At 43.7% G+C, this 24,236-nt stretch overlaps 2 protein-coding genes and 2 pseudogenes across 2 annotated transcripts; 2 read left to right on the forward strand and 2 right to left on the reverse strand.

Moving 5' to 3' along the window:
* Positions 1 to 339: 339 nt before the first annotated feature.
* LOC147456021 (putative pentatricopeptide repeat-containing protein At3g13770, mitochondrial) lies at positions 340 to 2,033 on the reverse strand (annotated as a pseudogene).
* A 1,005-nt stretch (positions 2,034 to 3,038) lies between these two features.
* LOC147456022 (uncharacterized) lies at positions 3,039 to 4,591 on the forward strand. Its single transcript, XM_086514599.1, has one exon. The coding sequence runs from the start codon at positions 3,420 to 3,422 to the stop codon at positions 3,951 to 3,953; it is 534 nt and encodes a 177-aa protein (XP_086370725.1). The 5' UTR covers positions 3,039 to 3,419; the 3' UTR covers positions 3,954 to 4,591.
* A 141-nt stretch (positions 4,592 to 4,732) lies between these two features.
* Positions 4,733 to 6,251, reverse strand: LOC147456023 (uncharacterized). The gene has a single exon (XM_086514598.1). It carries the CDS (start codon positions 6,116 to 6,118, stop codon positions 4,751 to 4,753), a length of 1,368 nt encoding a protein of 455 aa, XP_086370724.1. The 5' UTR covers positions 6,119 to 6,251; the 3' UTR covers positions 4,733 to 4,750.
* A 1,753-nt stretch (positions 6,252 to 8,004) lies between these two features.
* LOC147456024 (putative pentatricopeptide repeat-containing protein At2g01510) lies at positions 8,005 to 17,118 on the forward strand (annotated as a pseudogene).
* The last annotated feature ends 7,118 nt before the right edge of the window (positions 17,119 to 24,236 follow it).

Here is a 24,236-nt window from a genome sequence, read left to right on the forward strand (position 1 = left end):
AGCTGCATTTTTTATTCTCCTGCATTCAATATGTTCTACCTCTTGTTGCATCCTAGCAGCTGCATAAATATTAATCATTAAGACATATGCTGCCCCATAACGTCGGTCTAGTTGGACTACATGCTCAAAAGAAAACTTTCCGAGCTTGACATTTTTCCATTGTCGGCAAGCACCTAGAAGGGAGACCCAAACTGGCCGATGATCAGACGACGGCATCATTGTAATTACTCTCATTGCTTTGTCAAAGAGCCTTGTACGTCCCAAACGATCAACCATGCAAGTATAGTGTTCTTTGTTTGGTGCAATGTCATGTTTTTCCCTCATGTTATCAAAATGCATCTAACCCTCATCGACTAAACTTGACTGGCTACATGCATAGAGCACATTGACGTAAGTGATTGCATTGGGGGAAATGCCATCTTGTTGCATGCATTGAGAACAGTCCAGAGCTTCGTTGGCCCGCCCTTGCTGGGCATATCCTCCTATAAGTGCAGTCCAAAAAACTACATTTGGGGAGAAACCCTCCCTCTGCATTCGCTGAAAACACCCCTTAGCTTCCTGGCCTTGCCCCTATCAGGCATATCCTGCAATCAGTGCATTCCAAGAGACTTCATTCCAGACAGAAAGCTGGTCAAGAACTTGTTGTGCTTTCAAAAGTACACCACACTTGGCATACATGTCAACCAAAGCATTGCCAAGCACGACATCTTTTTGTAACAGCCCCTGCCTAACAATCTCATCATGACTCTGCTTGCCCATGATAGCGTTTTGCATAATGCCACATGCCTTCAAAACACAAGCATAGGTGACCGCATCCCGAGAGAAGCCCTCACTTTGCATTCGACGAAAACAAACAAGCACTTCCTGGCCCTGATCTTGTTGGGCATATCCTGCAATCAATGCATTCCAAGAGACTACATCCCGAACATAAAGCTCGTCAAGAACTTGTTGTGCTTTGGAAAGTACACTACACTTGGCATACATGTCAACCAAAGCATTACGAAGCATGACAGTTTAGTGCAACAACCCTCGACTAACAAGCTCATCATGAATTTGTTTTCCTGTGTCGACGTCTTTCAAAGTGCCACATACCTTCAAAATGCAAGCATAGGTGACTGCATCTGGAGAGAAGCCCTCGCTTTGCATCTGCTGGAAACATCCCAATGCTTCTTGGCCCTGCCCCTGTTGGGCATAACCTGCAATCAATGCATTCCAAGAGACTGCATCTCGATCAGGAAGCTCGTCAAGAACTTGTTGAGCTTTCAAAAGTACACCACACTTGGCATACATGTCAACCAAAGCATTGCCAAGCATGACAGTTCTTTTCAACAGCCCCTAATTGACAATCTCATTGTGAATTTGTTTGCCCATATCAATGTCTCGCATAATGCCACATGCCTTCAAAATGCAAGCATAGGTGGCTGCATCTGGAGAGAAACCCTCACTTCGCATACAATGGAAACAATTCAAAGCTTCCTGGTCTTGGCCTTGTTGGGCATATCCTGCAATTAATGTAGTCCAAGAGATGACATCTCGGTTGGGAAGCTCGTCCAAAACTTGTTGTGCTTTCCAAAGTACACCACAATTAGCATACATGTATATCGACGCATTGCCAATCATGACATTCTTCTCCAACAACCTCTGACTAACAATCTCGTCATGAATTTGTTTGCCCAGATCAACGTCTTGAATAATACCGCACGCCTTCAAGGCACAAGCATAGGTGACCGCATCCGAAGAGAGGCCCTCGCTTCGCAAGCGATGAAAACAGCCCAGAGCTTCGTGACCCTACCCATGTCGGGCATATCCTGCAATAAGTGCAGTTCAACCGATGACATCCCGGATTGGAACTCATCAACAACTTGTTGTGCCCTGACAAGTGCACCGCACTTAACATACATACTGACCAACAAGCTCTGTAAGCACGTGTCCTTCTCAAGTAACCCACTAGCGCAAATCTTCGCATGTACCTTATTGCCTTGGCACAAATCCTCCTTCTTAGCACAGGCTTTTAATGAGGTCATCCAAGGTAGTCTTATTATTTTCGAGTGTGTCATTGTCTTCATCTCCATATTTCACTTATGTGATTTTGTGAGGGCATTGAGAGATTCTTAGTGAACGCGAAATGAGTGTGACTATGGGAACCTCCGAGCTAAGATCGAATTGCTGGTAAGAGTTGGCAGTTGGTAGCTTTTGACGGCTTAGTTTTTTTTAGAGGTTTTCAATGCTGGGGTTTTTTTTAAAGAGGAGCTACGTGGGCTAAGGACAGGCCAAGGATTCACGTTCACTGAGAATCTCTCAATCCCCTCACAAAATTACATAAGTGAAATGAGTGTGACTATGGAAACCTCCGAACTAAGATCGAATTGTTGATAAGAGTTGGCAGTTGGTAGCTTTTGATGGTGTAGTTTATTTTAGAGGTTTTCAGCGCTGGGTTTTTTATAAAAAAAAGAGGAGCTACGTGGGCTAAGGACAGGCCAAGGATTTGGAATTGCTGATAAGAGTTGGCAGTTGGTAGCTTTTGACGGCGTAGTTTTTTTTAGAGGTGTTCAGCATTGGGGTTTTTTAAAAAAAAGAGGAGCTACGTGGGCTAAGGACAGGCCAAGGATTCGCGTTCACTGAGAATCTCTCAATCCCCTCACAAAATCACATAAGTGAAATGAGTGTGACTATGGGAACCTCCGAACTAAGATTGAATTGTTGATAAGAGTTGGCAATTGGTAGCTTTTGACGGCATAGTTTTTTTTAGAGGTTTTCAGCGCTGGTTTTTTTAAAAAAAAAGAGGAGCTACGTGGGCTCAGGACAGGCCAAGGATTTGGAATTTCCCACTACGCTAACAAAGTAATAAAGGACCTTCAAGAGAATGGGTTGTTTTGTCTCATCAAGTTCAATATGCATGTCAACTTAGAGTCTAGTATTGCTTCCAAGGGTTATTGTAATTCTTTGCAAAAATGTCAAAAGTAAATGGTTATTTAGAACAAGATAGAGCACCACCCTCAAACAAATGGTAGGCTTGGAACCATAATAACAAGAACAACAAAATCTAACACAACAAAAGCTGCCATCTATGTTAGGGCTTTTCAGATGGCTTACAAACACTCAACTTGATTTAGCATTTGGTGTTGATCTTATCCTTTCAATTCCTTTGCTTATCTTTTTTTCCTTCAAATAGGCAAGTCTGATGGTCATGAGTCTTTAGATCACCTATTTCATTTTATCGTTTGTGGGTATGATAATGATGTGAGAATTGAGGATTTTGCTAAGACTATGTCAACTAATTGCATCAAACAAGAAGTGTCATGAATGTTGAGCCAAGATCAATGAACCAGAAGAAGCAACAAAAACAGGTTGTAAAGCTAAGTACGTTGGCTGACATGCCGAGCAAACAGAGGTAGTTTGGATTATATTGGCCTATTGACATGGCCCACTTGAAAAATGGTCATTGCTTGGCAACCCATAATTGTTTTAACTGTGGAGAATTCAGGTTTGTCCATTTGACTTTGTGGCTACTGACAATTGTCGAGCTTTCTGTGCTGGATCGAAGATTTAGTGCTATAGACAAAGTTGTCGACAGTGACCCACTACATAAATTGTTAGAATCAACCAAGGTACACTACAATAGTCCAATAAGAACTATTCATATGTGCAATGATAAGCCAATATCACAAGACTACGTTTATTTCAGCATTGATTGTTGGAAACAGAGTTATTTCGTAGCAAATCACACATATCCCATGCAAGGCGATACAAACGTCAGCGAGTGCTACCAGGGTCGCTTGACCGTGAGTGCTATCAGGATCGCTTGGCCGCTCGAACCCGTGGCCCGGGTCACGGCGGTCGAGTGCTCAACCAACCAAGCTAGCTCCTTTGGAAACAGAGACATTTTAATGAGCAAAAGCAAAAAGAAGAATTTTATGCATCAGAGAAGGAGAAGGACAAGCTTTTTTGGTTAACCCTCCACCAAACTCAGAGAGCAAAAAATAAACTATTCCATCTTTCTTTTGACTAGAGCCTTTTCATTCAAAGCCACCATCTCTTTTGGCGAAGATTGCCTCAGGTGACACCAAGTTGTCTTGCTTCTGCAACCCCAGCCCCGAGTGCACCACCCACTCCAGATTCTAAGGCTCCAACACCAAAAGAACCTCTAATGCCTCGAAGCCCCCTGCACCGCAATGTGGAGAGAAAGGAAAAGGTCCATTGGTAAAGGCAAATTTCCTTGAGGGCCATCCATGGTTGTTGAAGCTCTGCCAATGTCACAAGTCCAGTTTGATGACATTCAAAGGCACAACAAACCATCCACACAGGGTACCCCCAACTTCCAGAACTCCATTGGCACTCCCTAAGCGCACTACCTAAGCAGAACATGAGCCAGCATGACCATAAACGACAGCAATAATCAGATGGTAGCTTAGGTAACATCAGTGTTAACTCAATGATAAGTATGGACATCGAGGACAACCACTCCTAAATTGCTGAAATTGGGAAGACAGAGCTTGTCAACAGTACAGATAAAGACAAATTAAGAAACACAGACTGCAATTTCCCAATTATAAAATCTTCAGCCAATTACATAAGCAATTTACCACAGCGACATGCAAACCTTGAAGCATCACCGCATAAATGACATGCTGCTGATGATAACTATCACAAAGCCAATGCGAATCATGCAAATTGGCTCAGACTTTGCATGAAGCAACACCTTCAATCTGGACACCAGTAACCTGATAGAGAGTTGGTCTGCAAGTCATTGTTATATTTCAAGATACTCAATTACATGATCATCCTCTCCATAAGAAGATTTTTGTGTAGGTAGAAGACCCTTCGTCTTCAAGTGCTCTGTAACACCAACCAAACGTACGAGTTTATGGCCAGCATCCACTAAGCCCTTGATTAAGAGCTGGATAGAGCGAATCTCAGCATGGAAATCAGAGCAAAGAACCAGAGACATCATGTGCGCATCTAGCAGAACAGAAGCCCATTGCACTACATCTTCAAGAGAAGGAACCCATAGATCCTTTTTCTTATGTTGGAGAGCACAAAGAGACCCTCGTTTGGAATATTTCTGTAACCACTTCTTCAAGTAGCGCAAAAGCCTTAAAACCTCATTGTTCTCCAGCTGCGACAATATGGATGTCAAAACTGCTTCATCATGTCCCGAGCAAACAAGATTATGTAGGCAAAGCTCATAAGGCTGAAAATGATCGACTGCTGCAGATAGCAAGAGGGCTCTGAATATGGCTTCCTCTTTCATATTCTCCTTCGTCACGTTAGCTAATGCATCCACATTTTCTTGCCCATCGCCTCTTCCTGTATTTCCTTCATTGCTTTCAGCAACCTTACTCATACTAGACAACCTTTCAATGGCTACAAAAGCTGATTGCCGCCATTGAGAGCGGACCGTAGCAAGACTCTTGCCTGCACGAAGAGAGCTCTTCAGGAAGTATTTCAGCACTAAGAGCAGATCAGAAAACCTTGGGTCACAAACATTTCGCAACCACAGACAAAGGATAGCTGCCTGATCGTGTTCTATGAGCGTGGACACAAGGTCGGGGTACGTGTTTCCACTCAATGCATGTGAACCAAGCATGGCCCTCACCTCATCAAAGCTCTTGATGACAAGGCAAGCTCTTAGGGTTAAACTTAGGAGCTTCTGTCCAAGGAGTGGTGACGCCTTCCCGAGGAGCTTTGCAAGCCCAACGTAAGGAACTCTTATTTTTCTACCAGTAGAATGCCCGGAGGCATTTGATTCAGAAGTGAGGCTGCCATTAGCCTGATTAGCGTTAGAGCTAGGGTTATCTCCAGAATTAGGGCTCGGATTAGCACTTAGTACCTGTTCTAAGTATGACCTCAGCAAGCCATCCATGGAGGCTAACGAAAGAGAGTCATCAGCCCTTGCCTTTAAGTCTGCAATGAGTAGCTCCTCCTGTTCTTCTCTCTGCTTCACGAGCTCGGCTACTGCAGGCACCCCCCGCCAAGTTACAAGCTCGCCATTGTCCGTCTCTGCTGACGTTGCCTCCTCTGAGACGAGCCAGGTGGGTTCGAGGCCAGACAAACCAGCACCTTGCGCGTCCAAAGGGCTCAGGCTTTGAGCTCTCTTAACCACGTCGATCAACCCCATGCCTGCTCTCTTTCCTTGGGAGCTTCTAAGTTATGCGACAGGCCATAGCGACGGCCTAGGGTAGAAGAAGCCTGCTCGATACCCTCTTTTTGGCACTGCCTGCTTGCAAGTCACGTGATATAGGCGTGTTGCCTACCAAATTGTGTGCATATTTTTTAAGCATTCTTTACTTCGTTAGCGTAGGAGGCCAAATCGCAATTCTGGCTCCACGTTAACCCGCGTGGTTGCTTTCCTCACTATTTTTACTTAGTTAGCATGTAGCGGGATTTAATTAAAAATTTGGCAAGACGTTCGTTCCTCTCTCCTAATGCAGTCACCTACGCAAGCATCTTTAAGGCATGTGGCTATGTCACGCAAAATTCAGTGAGAGCCTCTCTCCAAATGTAATCACCTACGCAGGCGCACGCAAAATCCTGATGCGAAGCGAGGGCCTCTCTCTAGATGCAATCACCTACGTAGGCATTTTGAAGGCATGTGGCTCTACGCAAGATACTGATATGGGCACAAAAATTCACAATTTGCTAGAGAAGGACATTTTTGTTGGTAGTGAGATTCCATCTTGTGACATGGAATACCATGATTGGAGACTATGTCCAACATGGGCATGGAGAGGAAGCTATTGGTTGCTTTGAAGTCATGCAACGGCATCACCTACGCAAGCATCTTTAAGGCATGCGGCTATGTCGCACAGAATCCAGTGAGAGCCTCTCTCCAAATGTAATCACCTACGCAGGTATCTTGAAGGCATGCGACTGTGTCACGCTTTTTTAATTGTCGCACGCAGAATCCTGCTGCGAAGCGAGGGCCTCTCTCAGGATGCAATCACCTATGCATGCATTTTGAAGACATGTGGCTCTACGCAAGATACTGATATGGGCACAAAAATTCACAGTTTGCTGGTGAAGGACATTTTTGTTCGTAGTGAGATTCCATCTTGTGACATGGAATACCATGATTGGAGACTATGTCCAACATGGGCATGGAGAGGAAGCTATTGGTTGCTTTGAAGGCATGCAACGGCAACGAATCTCTCTAGATGGGCTCACCTTCACCTTTCTTTTGAAAGCATGCGGCATCTCTGGAGCAGTAGGCAAAGACAACAACTTTAGGCATAAGTTATCAAGAATGGACTTTTAAAACTAGACAATCTCTAAACCTGTATTTGCTCAGTGGATCCAATTGGCTCATCGTTAGTGTAGGAGGCCAAATCACAATTCTGGCTACACGTTAACCCACGTGGCTACTTTCCTCGCTATTTTTACTTCGCTAGCATGTAGTGGGATTTAATTAAAAATCTAGCAAGACATTCGTGCCTCTCTCCTAATGCAGTCACCTACGCAAGCATCTTTAAGGCGTGCGGCTATGTCGCGCAAAATCCAGTGAGAGCCTCTCTCCAAATGTAATCACCTACACAGGCGCACGCAGAATCCTGATGCAAAGCGAGGGCCTCTCTAGATGCAATCACCTACGTAGGCATTTTGAAGGCATGTGGCTCTAGGCAAGATACTGATATGGGCACAAAAATTCACAATTTGCTGGTGAAGGACATTTTTGTTGGTAGTGAGATTCCATCTTGTGACATGGAATACCATGATTGGAGACTATGTCCAACATGGGCATGGAGAGGAAGCTATTGGTTGCTTTGAAGGCATGCAACGGCATCACCTACGCAAGCATCTTTAAGGCATGCGGCTATGTCGCACAGAATCTAGTGAGAGCCTCTCTCCAAATGTAATCACCTACGCAGGTATCTTGAAGGCATGTGGCTGTGTCACGCTTTTTTAATTGTCGCATGCAGAATCCTGATGCGAAGCGAGGGCCTCTCTCAAGATGCAATCACCTATGCAGGCATTTTGAAGGCATGTGGCTCTACGCAAGATACTGATATGGGCACAAAAATTCACAGTTTGCTGGTGAAGGACATTTTTGTTGGTAGTGAGATCCATCTTGTGACATGGAATACCATGATTGGAGACTATGTCCAACATGGGCATGGAGAGGAAGCTATTGGTTGCTTTGAAGGCATGCAACGGCAGGGAATCTCTCTAGATGGGCTCACCTTCACCTTTCTTTTGAAAGCATGCGGCATCTCTGGAGCAGTAGGCAAAGACAACAACTTTAGGCATAAGTTATCAAGAATGAACTTTTAAAACAAGACAATTTTGTAGATATCGTACTGTTAGATATGCATGCAAAGTGCGACATGTTTGGAAAAGCTCGAGAAGCCTTTGGCCTGCTCACAACTCAAAATGGGGTCTCATGGACAGCCCTAGTTGGAGGATATGCTCAACAAGGGTATTGTCTAGAAGATTTGATGCATTTTGAATAAACGCAGCGAGGAGGCCTTTTTCCAAATGCAGTCACCTTTGTATTTTCTTTGAAAGCTTGTGGCAACTTGACAGACTCAAACGAGGGCCAAGAACTGCATGCTTAGATTGAAGATGAGGGACTGCTCGAGCAAAATATCATTGTTGGAACTACATTGGTGGACATGTATTGCACGTGTGGCGTTCTTGACAAGGCACAAGAGGTTTTTGATTAGCTTCCAGAATGCAATGTAGCCACATAGAATGCTCTTATTTTAGGGTATGCTCAACATGAGGATAGTGAGTATGCATTCAATTGTTTCTATAGGATGCGATCTCAGAGTGTCCCTCCAAATGTTGTCAAAGTCTATTGAAAAAAGATGTCATGCCTGGCATTGTCTTGGTCAATATGTATGCCAAATGTGGTGCACTTCAGAAAGCACAAAAAGTGGTTGCGGAGCTTCCTATCTGGAATGTCGCCCCTTGGAATGCGCTGATTGCGGGATGTGCGCAAACGAGAGCAAGCCAGAAAGCTACAAACTGTTTCTAATTGATGCAATGGGAGGGCCTCTTTCCAATTGCAATCACCTATGTATGCATCTTGAAGGCATTTGGCTCTGCACAAGGTGCTGATATGTGCACAAAACTTCACAATTAGTCAGAAGCTATTGAAAAAAGATGTCATGCTTGGGATTGTGTTGGTCAATATGTATGCCAAATGTGGTGCGCTTGAGAAAGCACAAAAAGTGCTCGAGGAGCTTCCTATTCGGAATGTCGCCTCTTGGAATGCACTGGTTGCGGGATTATATTGTTAGTCCGAGTATGTTGAAAAAGATGTCGTGCTTGGCACTGCCTTACTCGATATGTATACAAATTATGGTAGGCAGAGCAACGTACCCAGAAGCATGGCAACCACCTGCCATGTGAATCCATCTCAAGCTTCGACAACTCGGTAGTGGCGATGGCAAACACTAGTTCATGTTGGATTTGAAAAGGGTACACTGGGGTCTTCTCCTCTCCTCAACCGATGGACTTGTTTACACAGGTGAAATAGTTGCAAAGAAAACTTACAACAGGGCACAAAAGAAAGACGAGGAGGGAGACGAGGGAGAGGAGCTCCACTTTGAGAGCAGTGACAAACTTTACTTAGTTGAAGGGTGGAAGCACAATCAGGACTTTGTTTTCTCCTTGTTAAAGGAATGTGCAAAAAGAAGGGATTTGCACAAAGAGGAGCTCCACTTTGAGAGGAGGGAGAGGAGCTCCACTTTGAGAGCAGTGACAAACTTTACTTAGTTGAAGGATGGAAGCACAATCAGGACTTTGTTTTCTCCTCGTTAAAGGAATGTGCAAAAAGAAGGGATTTGCACAGAGACAGTCTCATGCATACACAGCTTGTCACCAGAAGTTTGTTGTTGAAGCACATTTTTGTTGGCGAGCTAGTCAACATGTATGTGAAATGCGGTGCACCGTCGAAAGCTTAAGAAGTGTTTGGTGAGCTTCCATCTCCGAATCTGGTAAAATGGAATACCATGATTGGAGACTATGTCCAACATGGGTGACGAGCGCGGAGAGAAAGCTATTGGTTGCTTTGAAGGCATGAAAAAATAGGGAATCTCTCCAGATGGGCTCACTTTCACCTTTCCTTTGAAAGCATGTGGCGTTCTGGAGAAGTAGGCAAAGCCAACAACTTCATGCAGAAGTTATCAAATAAGAACTTTCAAAACAAGATAATTTTGTTGGTACTGCACTGTTAGATATGTATGCAAAGTGCGACATGATTGGAAAAGCTCAAGAAGCCTTTGGCCAGCTCACTGTTCAATATGTGGTCTCATAGACAGCCCTAATTGCAGGATATGCTGAACAAGGGTATTGTCAAGAAGCTTTGATGCATTTTGAAGAGATGAAATGAGGAGGCCTTTTTTCCAAATGTAATCACCGTTGTATTTGCTTTGAAAGTTTGTGGCAGCTTGGGAGACTCAAAAAAGGGCCAAGAACTGCATGCTCAGATTGTAGATAAGGGACTGCTCGATCAAAATATCATTGTTGGAACTGCATTGGTGGACATGTATTGCAAGTGTGGCCTTCTTGACAAGGCACAAGAGTATTTCGATTTGCTTTCATAATGCAATGTAGTTGCATCAAATGCTCTTATTTTAGTGGGGTACCCTCAACATGAGGGTGATGAGGATACATTCAATTGTTTCTATAGGATGCGATCTTGGAGTGTCCCTCCAAATGTTGTCAGAGGCTGTTGGAAAAAGATGTAGTGCTTGGCACAGTCTTGGTCGATATGTACGCCAAATGTGGTGCGCTTGAGAAAGCACAAAAAGTCCTTGAGGAGATTCTTATCCAGAATGTCGCCTCTTCAAATGCATTGATTGCGGGATGTGCGCAACGAGAACAGAGCCAAAAAGCTCTAGACTATTTCCAGCAGATGCGAAATGTAGTGCCATCACGATAGCACGAGAAATTTTTGATGGGTATCCTCTCTAGGCTGTCATCTCACTCCAGAACCATTGCAGGCAAAGCAACATACCCAACAACGTGATATCCACTTGCCATGTGCATCCATCTCAAGCTTCGACAACTCGATAGTGGCGATGGAAAATTCCAGTTCATGTTGGCTTCAAAAAGAGCACGCTAGGGTCTTCTCCTCTCCTTAACCAATGGACTCGTTTACGCAGGTGCTAGAGTTGCAAAGAAACTTACAACAGGGAGTTGTAAAGAAACTTACACCGGGGAGTTGCAAGGAAACTTACAACAGGGCAAAAAAGAAATATGATGAAGAAGAGGAGGGAGAGCAGCTTCACTTTGAGAGCAGTGACAAACTTTACTTAGCTGAAGGACGGAAACACAGTTAGGACTTTGCTTTCTCCTCAGTGGGTTGGAGAATCCAATGCTAGACGATGGCGTGCCAGTTGGTGGGCTACAGACTTGCACGCCAACCACTAGATTTTCCTCGTTCTAAGGGGCTGTCTTTCGACCATCTCCAATCGGAATGAGGCACAAGCGTGCTGCGTGTGCGCTTCTACCGGCGACAAGCCGCTGCACATTGTACATTAATTTTTCTTGGGGTATAAAGCCCAATGTGGTCGCCCAGGTAAGTGGGCGGGCCGCCAGGTATGTACACATATTCTTTTGTAAAAACCTAATAAGAACTCACTATGCTCTACACATTACAGTAGAGCGAGTTCACCATATCGTCATTCTCTTCTTCTCGCACTCTCTCTCTCGCGTCGCACTTCCGCTCGTACTCCTTCAACTGGTATCAGAGCTCAGATCGAGGCTCGGGGCAACATTTGCAGGTAGCCAAAGTCACCTGCTCAGATTGGAGTGAGATTTGACAAGCGAAGACACGGCCCCAAATCCTGTGGGTGAGCTCGAAGGTCTTGGTGTTCTCAGAATTTCATTCTGAGGTCATCTCGGCCACCGTTCGGCTTCGACAAAGTTCTGCACAGGCCATTTTCGACTACGTGGTCTCGGCGGGTGCATATCTGACTCTGCAAATTTGGGGTTTCGGCCTACGATTGTAGGTGCTGAGGATATCGGCACTCCCAGAGTGCTGATTTGTGGCTGTCTACACATCGAAGGACGGCTCACAGTTCTTGGAGGCGTGTCACATACGACACGGGAGCACCTACACACAGACTGTAGGCGACATCCACTAGTTCATCAGGTAGCTTGTGTTTGCTGCTTGATATTCCAGATTTCATCCTGACATTACAGGTACTTCCACATGGGATGTATTGTCAGAGATGATGTATGTCTGGTGAGGGTTTGCTGGCTGTGAGTCACGCAGCAAACAACCACCGCAACGGTTACAGCATACAATGGGAAATTTGTGGATGTATGACTTTGTGGGAAGTCTATGTATTGTCAGATTTACTGCAGCCTTTGTTGAGGGTCAAGTGAGGTTTTATTGAGCTGGGGGATTCTCGAATGTTGAGATCCTTTCAGTGATACAGGTCTTGGAGCGATCCCTCGAGCACCCTTAGATAGGCAGCTAGGATGTATTGATTGTGAGTTAGACAGTTGGGATTGCATCTTTGCTTTACTTCCGTTGAGGCATTGTCGCAGTCTATACTTACAGGACAGTGACAAGACAGTGAGAGACAGTACAGGTGCAGAACAGGTTATCCACAGCTTACAGTGTTAGAGAGACAATGGTTTTTTGAGTTGTTTTTGGTCTGTTTTTGAGTACACCAGAGCCATTTTACAAAGGAGACTCTGTCGAAATTTATGCAGAATCTGAAGCTTTTTTGGTTCATTTTTGACAGGTTGATATTGGTTCAGAGGTCAGTTTACAAGGGAAACTCTGCTGAATTTTTCCCAGGAAAGTAAACTACTGTGAAGCGTAGCTATGGCTGGATCACAGGACACTGCTCTTTACAATATCAAGAAGCTGGATGGAACAAATTTCCCATTGTGGAAGAAGCAGATTTGGCACGTGTTGGTACAAAAGAAGAAGATAAAATCTATAAAGCTCAAGGGGATAAAACGAGAAGATATGGACGAAGATGAATGGAGCGAAATGGATGAATTGGCACTTTCTACCATTATGCTGACTTTGGCAGAAAGCGTTTACTTCAATGTAGCAGACGAGATGTCGGCTTATGAAGCATGGACAAAGCTGAGTGATCTTTATGAGAAGCAGAGTGCAGCTTCACAGGTATACTGGCTTAAGAAGCTTGTTGACTTGAAGATGAAAGAAGGGACACCTATGTCCAATCATCTGAATGAATTCAACACCATCTACAGTCAGTTGTCAGCTCAAGGTGTCAAGTTTGATGAACCTATTAGAGCTATGTTCCTATTGATCACATTGCCGGAAAGTTGGGACACTTTTCGCACAGCTTTGAGTAATTCTGCACCTCTAGATGGTTTGACCATAGCAGGTGTAGAAGGCAGTCTGCTTACTGAAGAAACCAACAGAAAGACAATGGACAAAGGCAAAGGAACAACCTTAGTTGTCAGGGGAAGGACCAAAGAAAAGTACAAAGGTGGAAAGAGGGATCAGTCTCGTAGCAATTCCCGCAGTGCTAAAGGCAAGAGTGACATAGAATGCTACCATTGTGGCAAGAAGGGTCACATGAAAAGAGACTGCAGAGAATGGAAAGCAGAAAAAGGAAAAGACAAAGCAGAAGACCATGGTGAGAAGAACAAGTCCTCAGTGAAGATTCAAGAAATAAATGTGACAAACACTGTTGCAGAGAATGACAGTCTAGTGTCAGGAGATATCTACTTCTTGAAAAATACAATGGACTCGGCTCTTCTTACAGCATCTGATGGAAATGCACTGAGTGACTGGATTATAGACTCAGGGGCATCACTTCATGTGTCTCCAAACAAGGAGTGGTTTACCTCTTATGTGACCACCAAAGATCATGTTCGGCTAGGCAATGGGCAGACATGTGAGATCTTAGGTGTTGGAGATGTTCAATTGAAGTTTCAGAATGGCTCTTCTTTCATGCTGAAGAATGTGAGACATGTTCCCGCAATTACAAAGAGCTTGATCAGCACAGGTTTACTTGATGATGCTGGCTACGTCACCACTTTTGGACAGAACATGTGGAAGATATCCAAGGGTTCTATGACAGTAGCACATGGAGTAAAGTCTGGAGGACTTTACATGATTTATGTATCAAATGTCTCTAAAAATGTAATCAATGTAACCGAGAAGCCGAACGTTTCTTTGTGGCATAGCCGGTTAGGACATATGTCCAAGAAGGGAATGGAAATCTTGTCTCGTTCTGGTTATTTTCCTGGCTTGTCATTTAATGATTTTGAATTCTGTGAACATTGTCTGTATGGTAAGCAAACACAGCAGCCACATAAGCATAGAAGCAGTAGAAGAGATACACAGTTGGCACTTGTTCATAGTGATTTGTGTGGACCTATGCCTAACCTATCTCTAGGGGGAGCTTCTTACTTTATGACATTTATAGATGATTACTCGAGGAAAGTATGGGTTTACTTTCTCAAGCACAAGGATGAAGCGTTTAGTGTTTTCAAAACGTTTGTGACACTTGTGGAGAATCAGAGTGGCAAGAAGCTTAAATGCTTACGCACTGACAATGGTGGAGAATATGTTTCAAAGGACTTTCAGGACTTTTGTGAGTCAAAAGGTATAAAACGTGAACTTACTGCTCCTTACAATCCTCCTCAAAATGGTGTTGCTGAGAGGATGAATAGGACCATACAAGAGAAGGTCAGAAGTATGTTGTCTAATGCACAACTGCCAAATGGGTTTTGGGCTGAAGCTGTATCAACAACTGTTCATCTTATAAATAGATCTCCTAGCAAGGTTTTGCAGAAGGATTCAGTGGCAGAGATGGTATGGTTAGGCAAAATGCCCTCATACAAGCATCTCAGAGTCTTTGGCTGTGAGGCATATACTCATGTTCCAAAGGAATTTAGGAACAAACTTGAGCCAAAGAGTAGAGAGTGCATCTTTCTAGGCTATGGTAATTCTGGTGAGATGGGGTACAGACTTTGGGATCCCGAATCTAGAAAGGTTATCCACAGCAATGATGTTCACTTTAATGAAGCCAAATATCATTCTAAACCAGAGAGGGTTGAGGAGATTAGAAGAGTTGTCTTCCAAGAATATGGACCTGCACGTGCAAGACAAAATGTCAGGGCTCAAGAGGAGCAAGGACAGGATAGAGTGGAACCACAGGTTGTGGCTGAGCCTGAGCCACCTATTGTGCGTAGATCTGGACGTATCACGTGACCTCCTGATAGGTTTGTTTCATCTATGAACTGTGTCATGTTGACTGATTGCAATGAGCCTTCATGTTACAAGGAAGCAGTGCAAATGAAGGACTCTGGGAATTGGCAATTGGCCATGCAGTCAGAGATGACAGCTCTGCATAAAAACCAGACATGGAAGCTAGTTAAATTACCACAGGGCAAAAAGGCTCTACCTTGTAAATGGGTTTACAGGTATAAGATCACCGCTCATGATAGTCAGCCAAAGTACAAAGCAAGGCTTGTTGCCAAGGGCTTTAAGCAAGAACAAGGCATTGACTTTGATGAAGTCTTCTCTCCGGTGGTCAAGATGACTACATTGAGATGCTATCTTGCATTGGTTGCCATATTAGATTTGGTGTTGCACCAAATGGATGTCAAGACAGCGTTCTTGCATGGTGATTTAGATGTGGAAATTTACATGTAGCAGCCAGAAGGGTTTGTTGAGAAAGGCAAGGAAGATTTGGTATGCCAGTTGTTAAAGAGTCTTTATGGCTTAAAACAATCACCGAGGGCATGGTACCATAAGTTCCACAAGTTTATGCTTTCTCAAGGCTACAAGCGTAATGAGTTCGATCACTGTCTATATACAAAGAAGGCTAAGGATGGCAGTTGGCTGATCCTTATTTTGTATGTGGATGACATGTTGATTGCTGGCAAGCACTTGGAAGAAATTTCAGCTTTGAAGTCAAAGATGGCAAAATCGTTTGACATGAAAGACATGGGTGAGGCAAGTCATATACTTGGTATGCGCATTGAGAGAGACAGATCAAAGAAGTTGATTTGGTTATCTCAAACAGAGTATATTGACAAGGTTTTGCAACGTTTCAATATGGAGAAGGGAAAGGCATTGAGTGTTCCACTGCCACCATATGTGAAACTTAGCAAACAAGATTGTCCTATGTTTGAGGAAGAACAGGCTGAAATGGATAAGATTCCATATACGTCTGCAGTGGGTAGTTTAATGTATGCAATGATTGCTACTCGCCTAGACATTGCATTTGCAGTGGGAGTAGTAAGTCGATACATGTCAAACCCAGGTAAGAAACATTGGGAGGCAGTGAAAGGAATATTGAGATACCTGAAAGCTACAAAGAGTATGCGCATATGCTATGGGAGTCAGGAGCTAAGTGTAAAGGGTTTTACAGACTCAGATTATGCAGGTGACTTAGACAACCGAAGGTCTACGTCAGGGTATGTCTTTACATTGGCTGGTGGAGCAGTATCATGGCGTTCTAGATTACAAGATTGTGTTACTCAGTCTACTACAGAGGCTGAATATGTTGCAGCATCAGAGGCATGCAAAGAATCAATTTGGCTTAATCGACTAGTAACAGATTTGGGAATCAAAGAAGAGATGCCTGTGTTATATTGTGATAGTCAAAGTGCTATACAATTGGCTCGCAATCCAGTTTATCACTCAAAGACAAAGCATGTGGATGTAAAGTATCATTTCATTTGGGAAATGCTCAAGGATAAGCAACTTCATCTTGTCAAAGTTCACACCACAGAAAATCCTGCTGATCTCCTTACAAAAGGACTTCCCTCAGAGAGCTTTGCGCATTTCCGCAAGCAGTTAGGTGTAGGGTAGTACATCACTTCTCTATATCTCTTGTATATTAGCTTGTATAGTAGCTTCTCTCACACTTAAAGTACCACATTGGACTTTAAGTGGGAGGTTGTTGGGGTATAAAGCCCAATGTGGTTGCCCAGGTAAGTGGGCGGACCGCCAAGTATGTACACATATTCTTTTGTAAAAACCTAATAAGAACTCACTATGCTCTACACATTACAGTAGAGTGAGTTCACCATATCGTCGTGCTCTTCTTCTCGCACTCTCTCTCTCGCGTCGCACTTCCGCTCGTACTCCTTCAATTTTCTGGGTCAAAATTGAGCATCTTATAACTAGTGGGTCAAACACAGGATTATGTCAACTTAAGATAATAGGATTTGTGGAATACAAAGCACAATCTCTCTCTCTCTCTCTCTCTCTCTCTCTCTCTCTCTCTCTCTCTCTCTCTCTCTCTCTCTCTCTCTCTCTCTCTCTCTCTCTCTCAAGCTTCTCTCTTCTGGGTTCTTGTTTTCTCCTACCCTTGGGCTCACTTCAATCCGATACAAATGCGGCTAACGAGGCAAAATTGCAACTCTGGCTGGAGGTTCATCCACCTGGCGATTAACAAAGTGAGTTAAAAGTAACGTAGGAGCCGTTACCCGTTAAAAAGTGGAGTGTTGAAGGAGGGTTGGCCATAGTGTTTGCGATGGGCTACTGAGGCAGAAGAGCCCCATCATTTTTGCTTTTAAGTTCAACTCGACTCATCGTAAGAGAGTTGGCATCTCAATGATAATAATGTTGGCATCAACGTCGGCAACATCGTTTCCTCATACATGAACTCATTGAATGTATCAGGGATGGTGCTCACCTATGTGTGTATCTTGAAGGCATTTGGCTCTACGCAAGATGTTGATATGGACTCATCGCAAGAGAGCTGGCATCTCAATGATAATAATGTTGGCATCAACGTCGGCAACATCGTTTTCTCATACATGAAGTCATTGAATGTATCAGGGATGGTGCTCACCTATGCGTGCATCTTGAAGGCATTTGGCTCTACGCAAGTTGTTGATATGGGCACAAAAATTTAGTCAAAGTCTGTTGAAAAAAGATGTTGTGCTTGGCATTGTCTTGGTCAATTTGTATGCCAAGTGGGGTGCGCTTGAGAAAGCAGGGCAAGGAATGCCATCTATTTTTTGCAGACACGAAGCAAGGGCCGCTCAATCATCTACAGGTGCATCTTGCAATCATCTACGGGTGCATCTTGAAGGCATCTCGCTCTCCGCATGATGCTGATACGGGACAAAAACATTTACTATTAGATTGTTAGTCAGAGGCTGTTGAAAAAAGATGTTGTGTCCATATTAGCGTGCTTGGCACTATCTTAGTCAATATGTATGCAAAGCGAGGTCCTCTCTCCAAATGCAATCACCTATGTGTGCATCTTGAAGGCATATGGCTCTACACAAGATGCTGATATGGGCACAAAAATTCAGTCAGAGGCTGTTGAATAAAGATTTTGTGCTTGGCATTGTCTTGGTCAATTTGTATGCCAAGTGGGGTGCAGAAAGCAGAGCAAGGAATGCCATCTGTTTTCAGCAGATGCAAAGCAAGGGCCTCTCTCTGGCTGCAATCACCTATGCATGCATCTTGAAGGCATGTCGCTCTAGGCAAGATGTTGATATGGGCACAAAAATTCACAATTATATGTTAGTCAAAGGCTCTTGAATAAAGATGTCGTGCTTGGCACTGCCTTGCTTGATATGTATGCCAAATGTGGTGCACTACAGGATATACCCAACATGGCTGTGGCAATAATGAAGTAATTAGATTTTTCACCAGCTGCAAAATAAGGGCCCTTTTTCATGGCTAGGATGTTTTCATGAGATATGCACAACATGGCTGTGGCAATGAAGCATTGAGATGTTTTTAGCACATACGAAGGAAAGGCCTTCCTTCAAATGCGATCACCTATGCAATTAGGGGCTATTCTTGGTCTATTGCAGAAACATTTTGTGCTTGGCAATATGGCAAGCTTGATGAGTCCAAAACACTACTTGACAACATGGACTATGGTGTTAGTAGGTTATGCACATGAAGGACGAGATTGATTTGTTCTAAATTGTCTTGAGTAGACGCAATGTGAGGGTGTTTCGCTAAATGCAATGACGTACATTTGCACATTCAAAGCTTGTGCCACAAGCAAAGCTATTGATAGGGGGAAACAGATTCATGATGAGATTCTAAGGAAGGGGTTTTTGAAAATCCATATCATGATGGGTGGGGTGGTGCGCTCCTGGACATGTAAATCTGAAACGTCGTCTCTTGGAACAGGTTGATTGTAGGATGCCTGTTATGGCTGTGGCAAGGAAACACTCTACTGCTTTTACTACTCAATGCGAAGGGAAGAGATCTCTTCAAATTCAAATCACCTATGCTTGCACCTTTCAACCTTGTGGCCTTACTTACGCAAGATGTCAACATGGGTGATAGAATTTACGACGAGATTGCCAGTCAAGGTCTGTTGGAGAAAGATGGCATGCTTAGTAGTGCTTTAGTTGATATGTATGCCAAATGTGGTGCCGTCATGGAAACATGAAAAATTCTTGATTGGCATCCTCTCCGTACTGTCACTTGGAGCGTGTTGATGCAGGATATTGGATGCAAAGGGAAGGCCTCCCTCAAGAAAGCACTAGGCTTATGCAAGATCTTTATTTGGGGCTGAAAATCTACAATGAGATTGCTAGTCAACGGCTATTGAAGATACATGTTGTGCTTTTATAAGGGCACCACCTTCGACATACATATAGACGAGATTGCCATTCAAGGTATGTTGGAGAAAGATGGCATGATTAGTAGTGCTTTAGTTGATATGTATGCCAAATGTGGTGCCGTCATGGAAGCATGAAAAAATCTTGATTGGCATCCTCTCTGTACTGTCACTTGGAGCGTGTTGATGCGGGATATTGGATGCAAAGGGAAGGCCTCCCTCAAGAAAGCACTAGGCTTACGCAAGATCTTTAATTGGGGCTAAAAATCTACGATGAGATTGCTAGTCAACGGCTATTGAAGAGACGTGTTGTGCTTGGCAATGCTATATGTATGTCAAAGGTGGTGCCCTTATAAAAGCATATAAATTTCTTGATGAGCAAGGAAACTTTGTGCTGCTTTCATTGGTGGATGCGACGAAGGGAAGATAAATTTCTTGATGAGCAAGGAAACTTTGTGTTGCTTTCATTGGTGGATGCGACGAAGGGAAGAGCTCTCTCCAAATGCAAATCACCTATGCTTGCACCTTTCAACCTTGTGGCCTTACTTACACAATACATCAACATGGGTGAGAAAATTCACAACGAGAGCTCCAATCAAGGTCTATTGGAGAAAGATGGCATGCTTGGGAGTGCTTTAGTTTATATGTATGCCGAATGTGGTGCCGTCAGGGAATCATTGAAAAAGACTTGATTGGCATCCTCTCGGTAATGTCAGGTAGAACGTGTTGATTGCAGGATATTGCCCAATATGGTTGTGGCAACGAAACTTTGTTTTAACCAGATGCAAAGGGAAAGACTTTCTCCAAATGCATTCGACTATGCTTGCACCTTGAGGTCATGTGGCTTGACGCAACACCTTCATATTGGTGAGAGAATTCATTGTGGCTCTACGCAAGTGGTCGAGGAGCTTCTTGTTTAGAGTGTGGACTCTTGGAATGCATCAATTGCAAGATTTTCCCCACAGGGGCAGGACGAGAAATCTCTAGTCTATTTTTAGCCTCTAGTCTATTTTTAGCAGATGCAAAGCGAGGGCCTCTCTCCAAGTGCAATCACCTACATGCATCTTGAAGGCATGTGGCTCTACGCAAGATGTAAGATGTTGATATATGCACAAAAATTTATATTGCTAGTCAGAGGCTCTTGAAAAAATATGTCGTGCTTGGAACTACCTTGGTCAATATGTATGCAAAATGTGGTGCGCTTGAGACAACACAAAAAGTGCTTGAAGAGCTTTCTGTCCGAAATGTCATCTCTTGGAATGCATTGATTGCGGTGCTTTGATGTATATGTATGCCAAATGTGGTGCCATCAAAAAGCACGAGAAGTTTTTGATGGGGTCCTCTCTAGGATGTTGTCTATTGGAGTGAGTGAATTGCAAGATATGGTCAACTTGGTTGTGGCAAGCTTAGGCAAGACCTTCACATGTATGATTTCTTAATTCATGATGAGATTGCTAGCCAGGGGCTATCGGATCAAGATGCCATGCTTGGTAGTGCTTTGATCTATATGTATGCCAAATGTAGTGCTGTCACAATAGCACGAGAAGTTTTTGATGGGGATCCTCTCTAGGCTGTCATCTCTTGGACTGAGTGGATTGTAGGATATGGTCAACCTCGTCGTGGCAAGGAAGTTGTGGAGATGCAAAGGGATGTTCTGTCTCTAATCGCAATCACCTACGCTTCCACCTGAAAGGCTTGTGGCCTTATACAAGATCTTTGAATGGGTGAAAGAATTCATGGTGTGGTTGCAAGTCAAAGGCTGTTGCAGAAACATTCAGGAAATGCTTTGATCCATATGTATGCCATATGAGGTGTCCGTATGAAAGTACAAAAAATTCTCGATGAGCTTTCTATGCAAAATGTCGCCTTCAGAGTGCGTTGATTGCTGAATATGAGATACATGGCTCTAGCAAGGAAGCTTTGGGCTATCTGATCCATATGCAAAGTCAGGATTCTTGCTCAATGTATGGATTGTTGCCCAAGAAGTTTTGGAAAAAGATGTGTGTTGGCTGACATGTATGTGAATTGTGGTGCCCTTATGAAAGCACAAAATGTTCTTGATGAGATTTCTATGTTAGGCCCTTGGAGTGCATTAATTCCAGGATATGTTCCACATGCATGTGACAATGAAGCTATGTGGCAATGAAGCTGTGACTGCTTTTACCCGATGAGAATTGAGAGATTCTTGCCAGACATTTCTTGGAGGTCTCTTATAGCACAACTTTGTTGTGTTTGGGAAGCTTCGGCCTGCTTCAACCAAATGGGAAGTGAGGGTTGTTAAGCATTGTCTCTTGGAGTGTGTGCCAAATGTGGTGCCCTTATACAAGCACAACAAGTTCATGATGAGCTTTCTATGTTAGTCTCTTGGAGTGCATTGATTCCAAGATATGTGCAACATGGATGTGCCAACAAAGCCCTGACTACTTTTACCATATGCAAATTGAGAAATTCTCGCCATACCTTCATTAGCATAGACACAGATTCAAAATTCTGGCTGGAGGTTCGTCCATGTGGTGACACTTTTCGATGGAAAACGCACGCTTTATAAAGCTAATCTGCACAGTCGGCTTTGCATAGAGAATCTCCACTGCTTGCTTTGCATATAAGCAAATTTCTATCAACTCTGTCTCACGTGCACTATGCCACATGCAAGGTCCTCGCTCACATGACTCATTCTGATTGTAAATCCTTAGACCCACTTTCCTTGATGTAATTATTGCTTGCAATGATCTTGTCAACTTTCCCAAACTTCAGTTTGGAACTAATCAGAACAATAGTACATATAGTGCAGATGGCAGAAATAATCTGGTTTGAACTCTTTACACCATTTGATGTTGATCACCCACTGTTAATGTGCCTTTCATAGCTAAGCACCATCCTTCTCGCTTCCACCAGATTTGGACGTATGAAGCGAAGATTAGGCTGTGAATTGGCACAAGCTGAAATATATACCCGCTTCTTCCTAAAGTTCCTTCACCCAAATAGTCACAAGCCTATCTCCTTCATCCTCCATGAGATGTCCCCTCTTGCAGTGGGTTAAAAGCAAGGGATCATGCCCAACATCGTTGATGCAAGGTGTATCGAAGACAGACACTCAATCGCGCAGTCAGTAAGCATCATCATTCTGTGATTTTTGACATTTCTGACACTGCGAATGTAGTTAATGAACACACTGAAAATTGCACGTTGCCGTTGGAATGGCATGTTCCCTCGTATTATAAAAATTGGGGAGAACTGTGCAAACTCCCCAGGCAAGGAAACTTACCACAGCAATCGGTAGCCTCTCTCTCTCTCTCTCTCTCTCTCTCTCTCTCTCTCTCTCTCTCTCTCTCTCTCTCTCTCTCTCTCTCTCTCTCTCAGGTAAAAAAATCTAACACCCTTTGATGGAAACACACTCTCTCTATCTCTCCCTTCAGTTTGATGTCTCTCCTCCCAATCTATAAATATCTTAGACATAGTTAATAGCATCAAATAATCGAATTTTCTCACTTGAGAAGTATTGATATGGCATATATAGTTTCCAATATTTTGCTCAATCTTAATTCGATGCGAACAGAGCTAACGTAGCACTCTAGTTACTTCGTTAGTGTAGGAGGCCAAATCGCAATTCTAGCTCCACGTTAACCCACGCGGCTGCTCTGCTTCTTTGCCTTGTTTGTAGTCTACTCGCACCAAGCGGGATTTAAAAATCTGGCAAGACGTTCGTGCACCTGAGTCCAGCGAGGGCCTCTCTCCTGATGCAGTCACCTACGCAAGCATCTTTAAAGCATGCGGCTATGTCGCGCAAAATCCAGTGAGAGCCTCTCTCCAAATGTAATCACCTACGCAGGCATCTTCTAAGAATGCGGCTGTGCTTTTTTAATTGTCGCACGCAAAATCCTGATGCGAAGCGAGGGCCTCTCTCAAGATGCAATCACCTACGCACGCATTTTGAAGGCATGTCACGCAGAATCCAGTGAGAGCCTCTCTCCAAATGTAATCACCTACGCAGGCATCTTCAAGGCATGCGGCTGTGCTTTTTTAATTGTCGCACGCAAAATCCTGATGCGAAGCGAGGGCCTCTCTCAAGATGCAATCACCTACGCAGGCATTTTGAAGGCATGTCGCGCAGAATCCAGTGAGAGCCTCTCTCCAAATGTAATCACCTACGCAGGCATCTTCGAGGCATGCTGCTGTGCTTCTTTAATTGTCGCACGCAGAATCCTGATGGGAAGCGAGGACCTCTCTCAAGATGCAATCACGTACGCAGGCATTTTGAAGGCGTGTGGCTCTACGCAAGATACTGATATGGGCACAAAAATTTATAGTTTGCTGTTAGTGAGATTCCATCTTGTGACATGAAATACCATGATTGGAGACTATGTCCAACAAGCTATTGGTTGCTTTGAAGCCATGCAACGACAGTCTAGATGGGCTCACCTTCACCTTTCTTTTGAAAGCATGCGGCATCTCTGTAGCAGTAGGCAAAGACAACAACTTCAGGCATAAGCTATCAAGAATGGACTTTTAAAACAAGAAAATTTTGTAGATATCGTATTGTTAGATATGCATGCAAAGTGCGACATGTTTGGAAAAGCTCGAGAAGCCTTTGGCCTGCTCACAACTCAAAATGGGGTCTCATGGACAGCCCTAGTTGGAGGATATGCTCAACAAGGGTATTGTCGAGAAGATTTGATGCATTTTGAATAAATGCAGCGAGGAGGCCTTTCTCCAAATGCAATCACCTTTGTATTTTCTTTG

This window comes from Adiantum capillus-veneris, chromosome 6, assembly GCF_014529385.1.
Source record: "Adiantum capillus-veneris isolate H3 chromosome 6, ASM1452938v2, whole genome shotgun sequence".
NCBI classification, from domain to species: Eukaryota; Viridiplantae; Streptophyta; class Polypodiopsida; order Polypodiales; family Pteridaceae; genus Adiantum; species Adiantum capillus-veneris.

Excerpts from the sequence above, each read along its gene's own strand:
- LOC147456022 (XM_086514599.1), top strand. The coding sequence starts at position 3,420 with ATGGCCCACTTGAAAAATGGTCATTGCTTGGCAACCCATAATTGTTTT.
- LOC147456023 (XM_086514598.1), bottom strand. The coding sequence starts at position 6,118 with ATGGGGTTGATCGACGTGGTTAAGAGAGCTCAAAGCCTGAGCCCTTTG.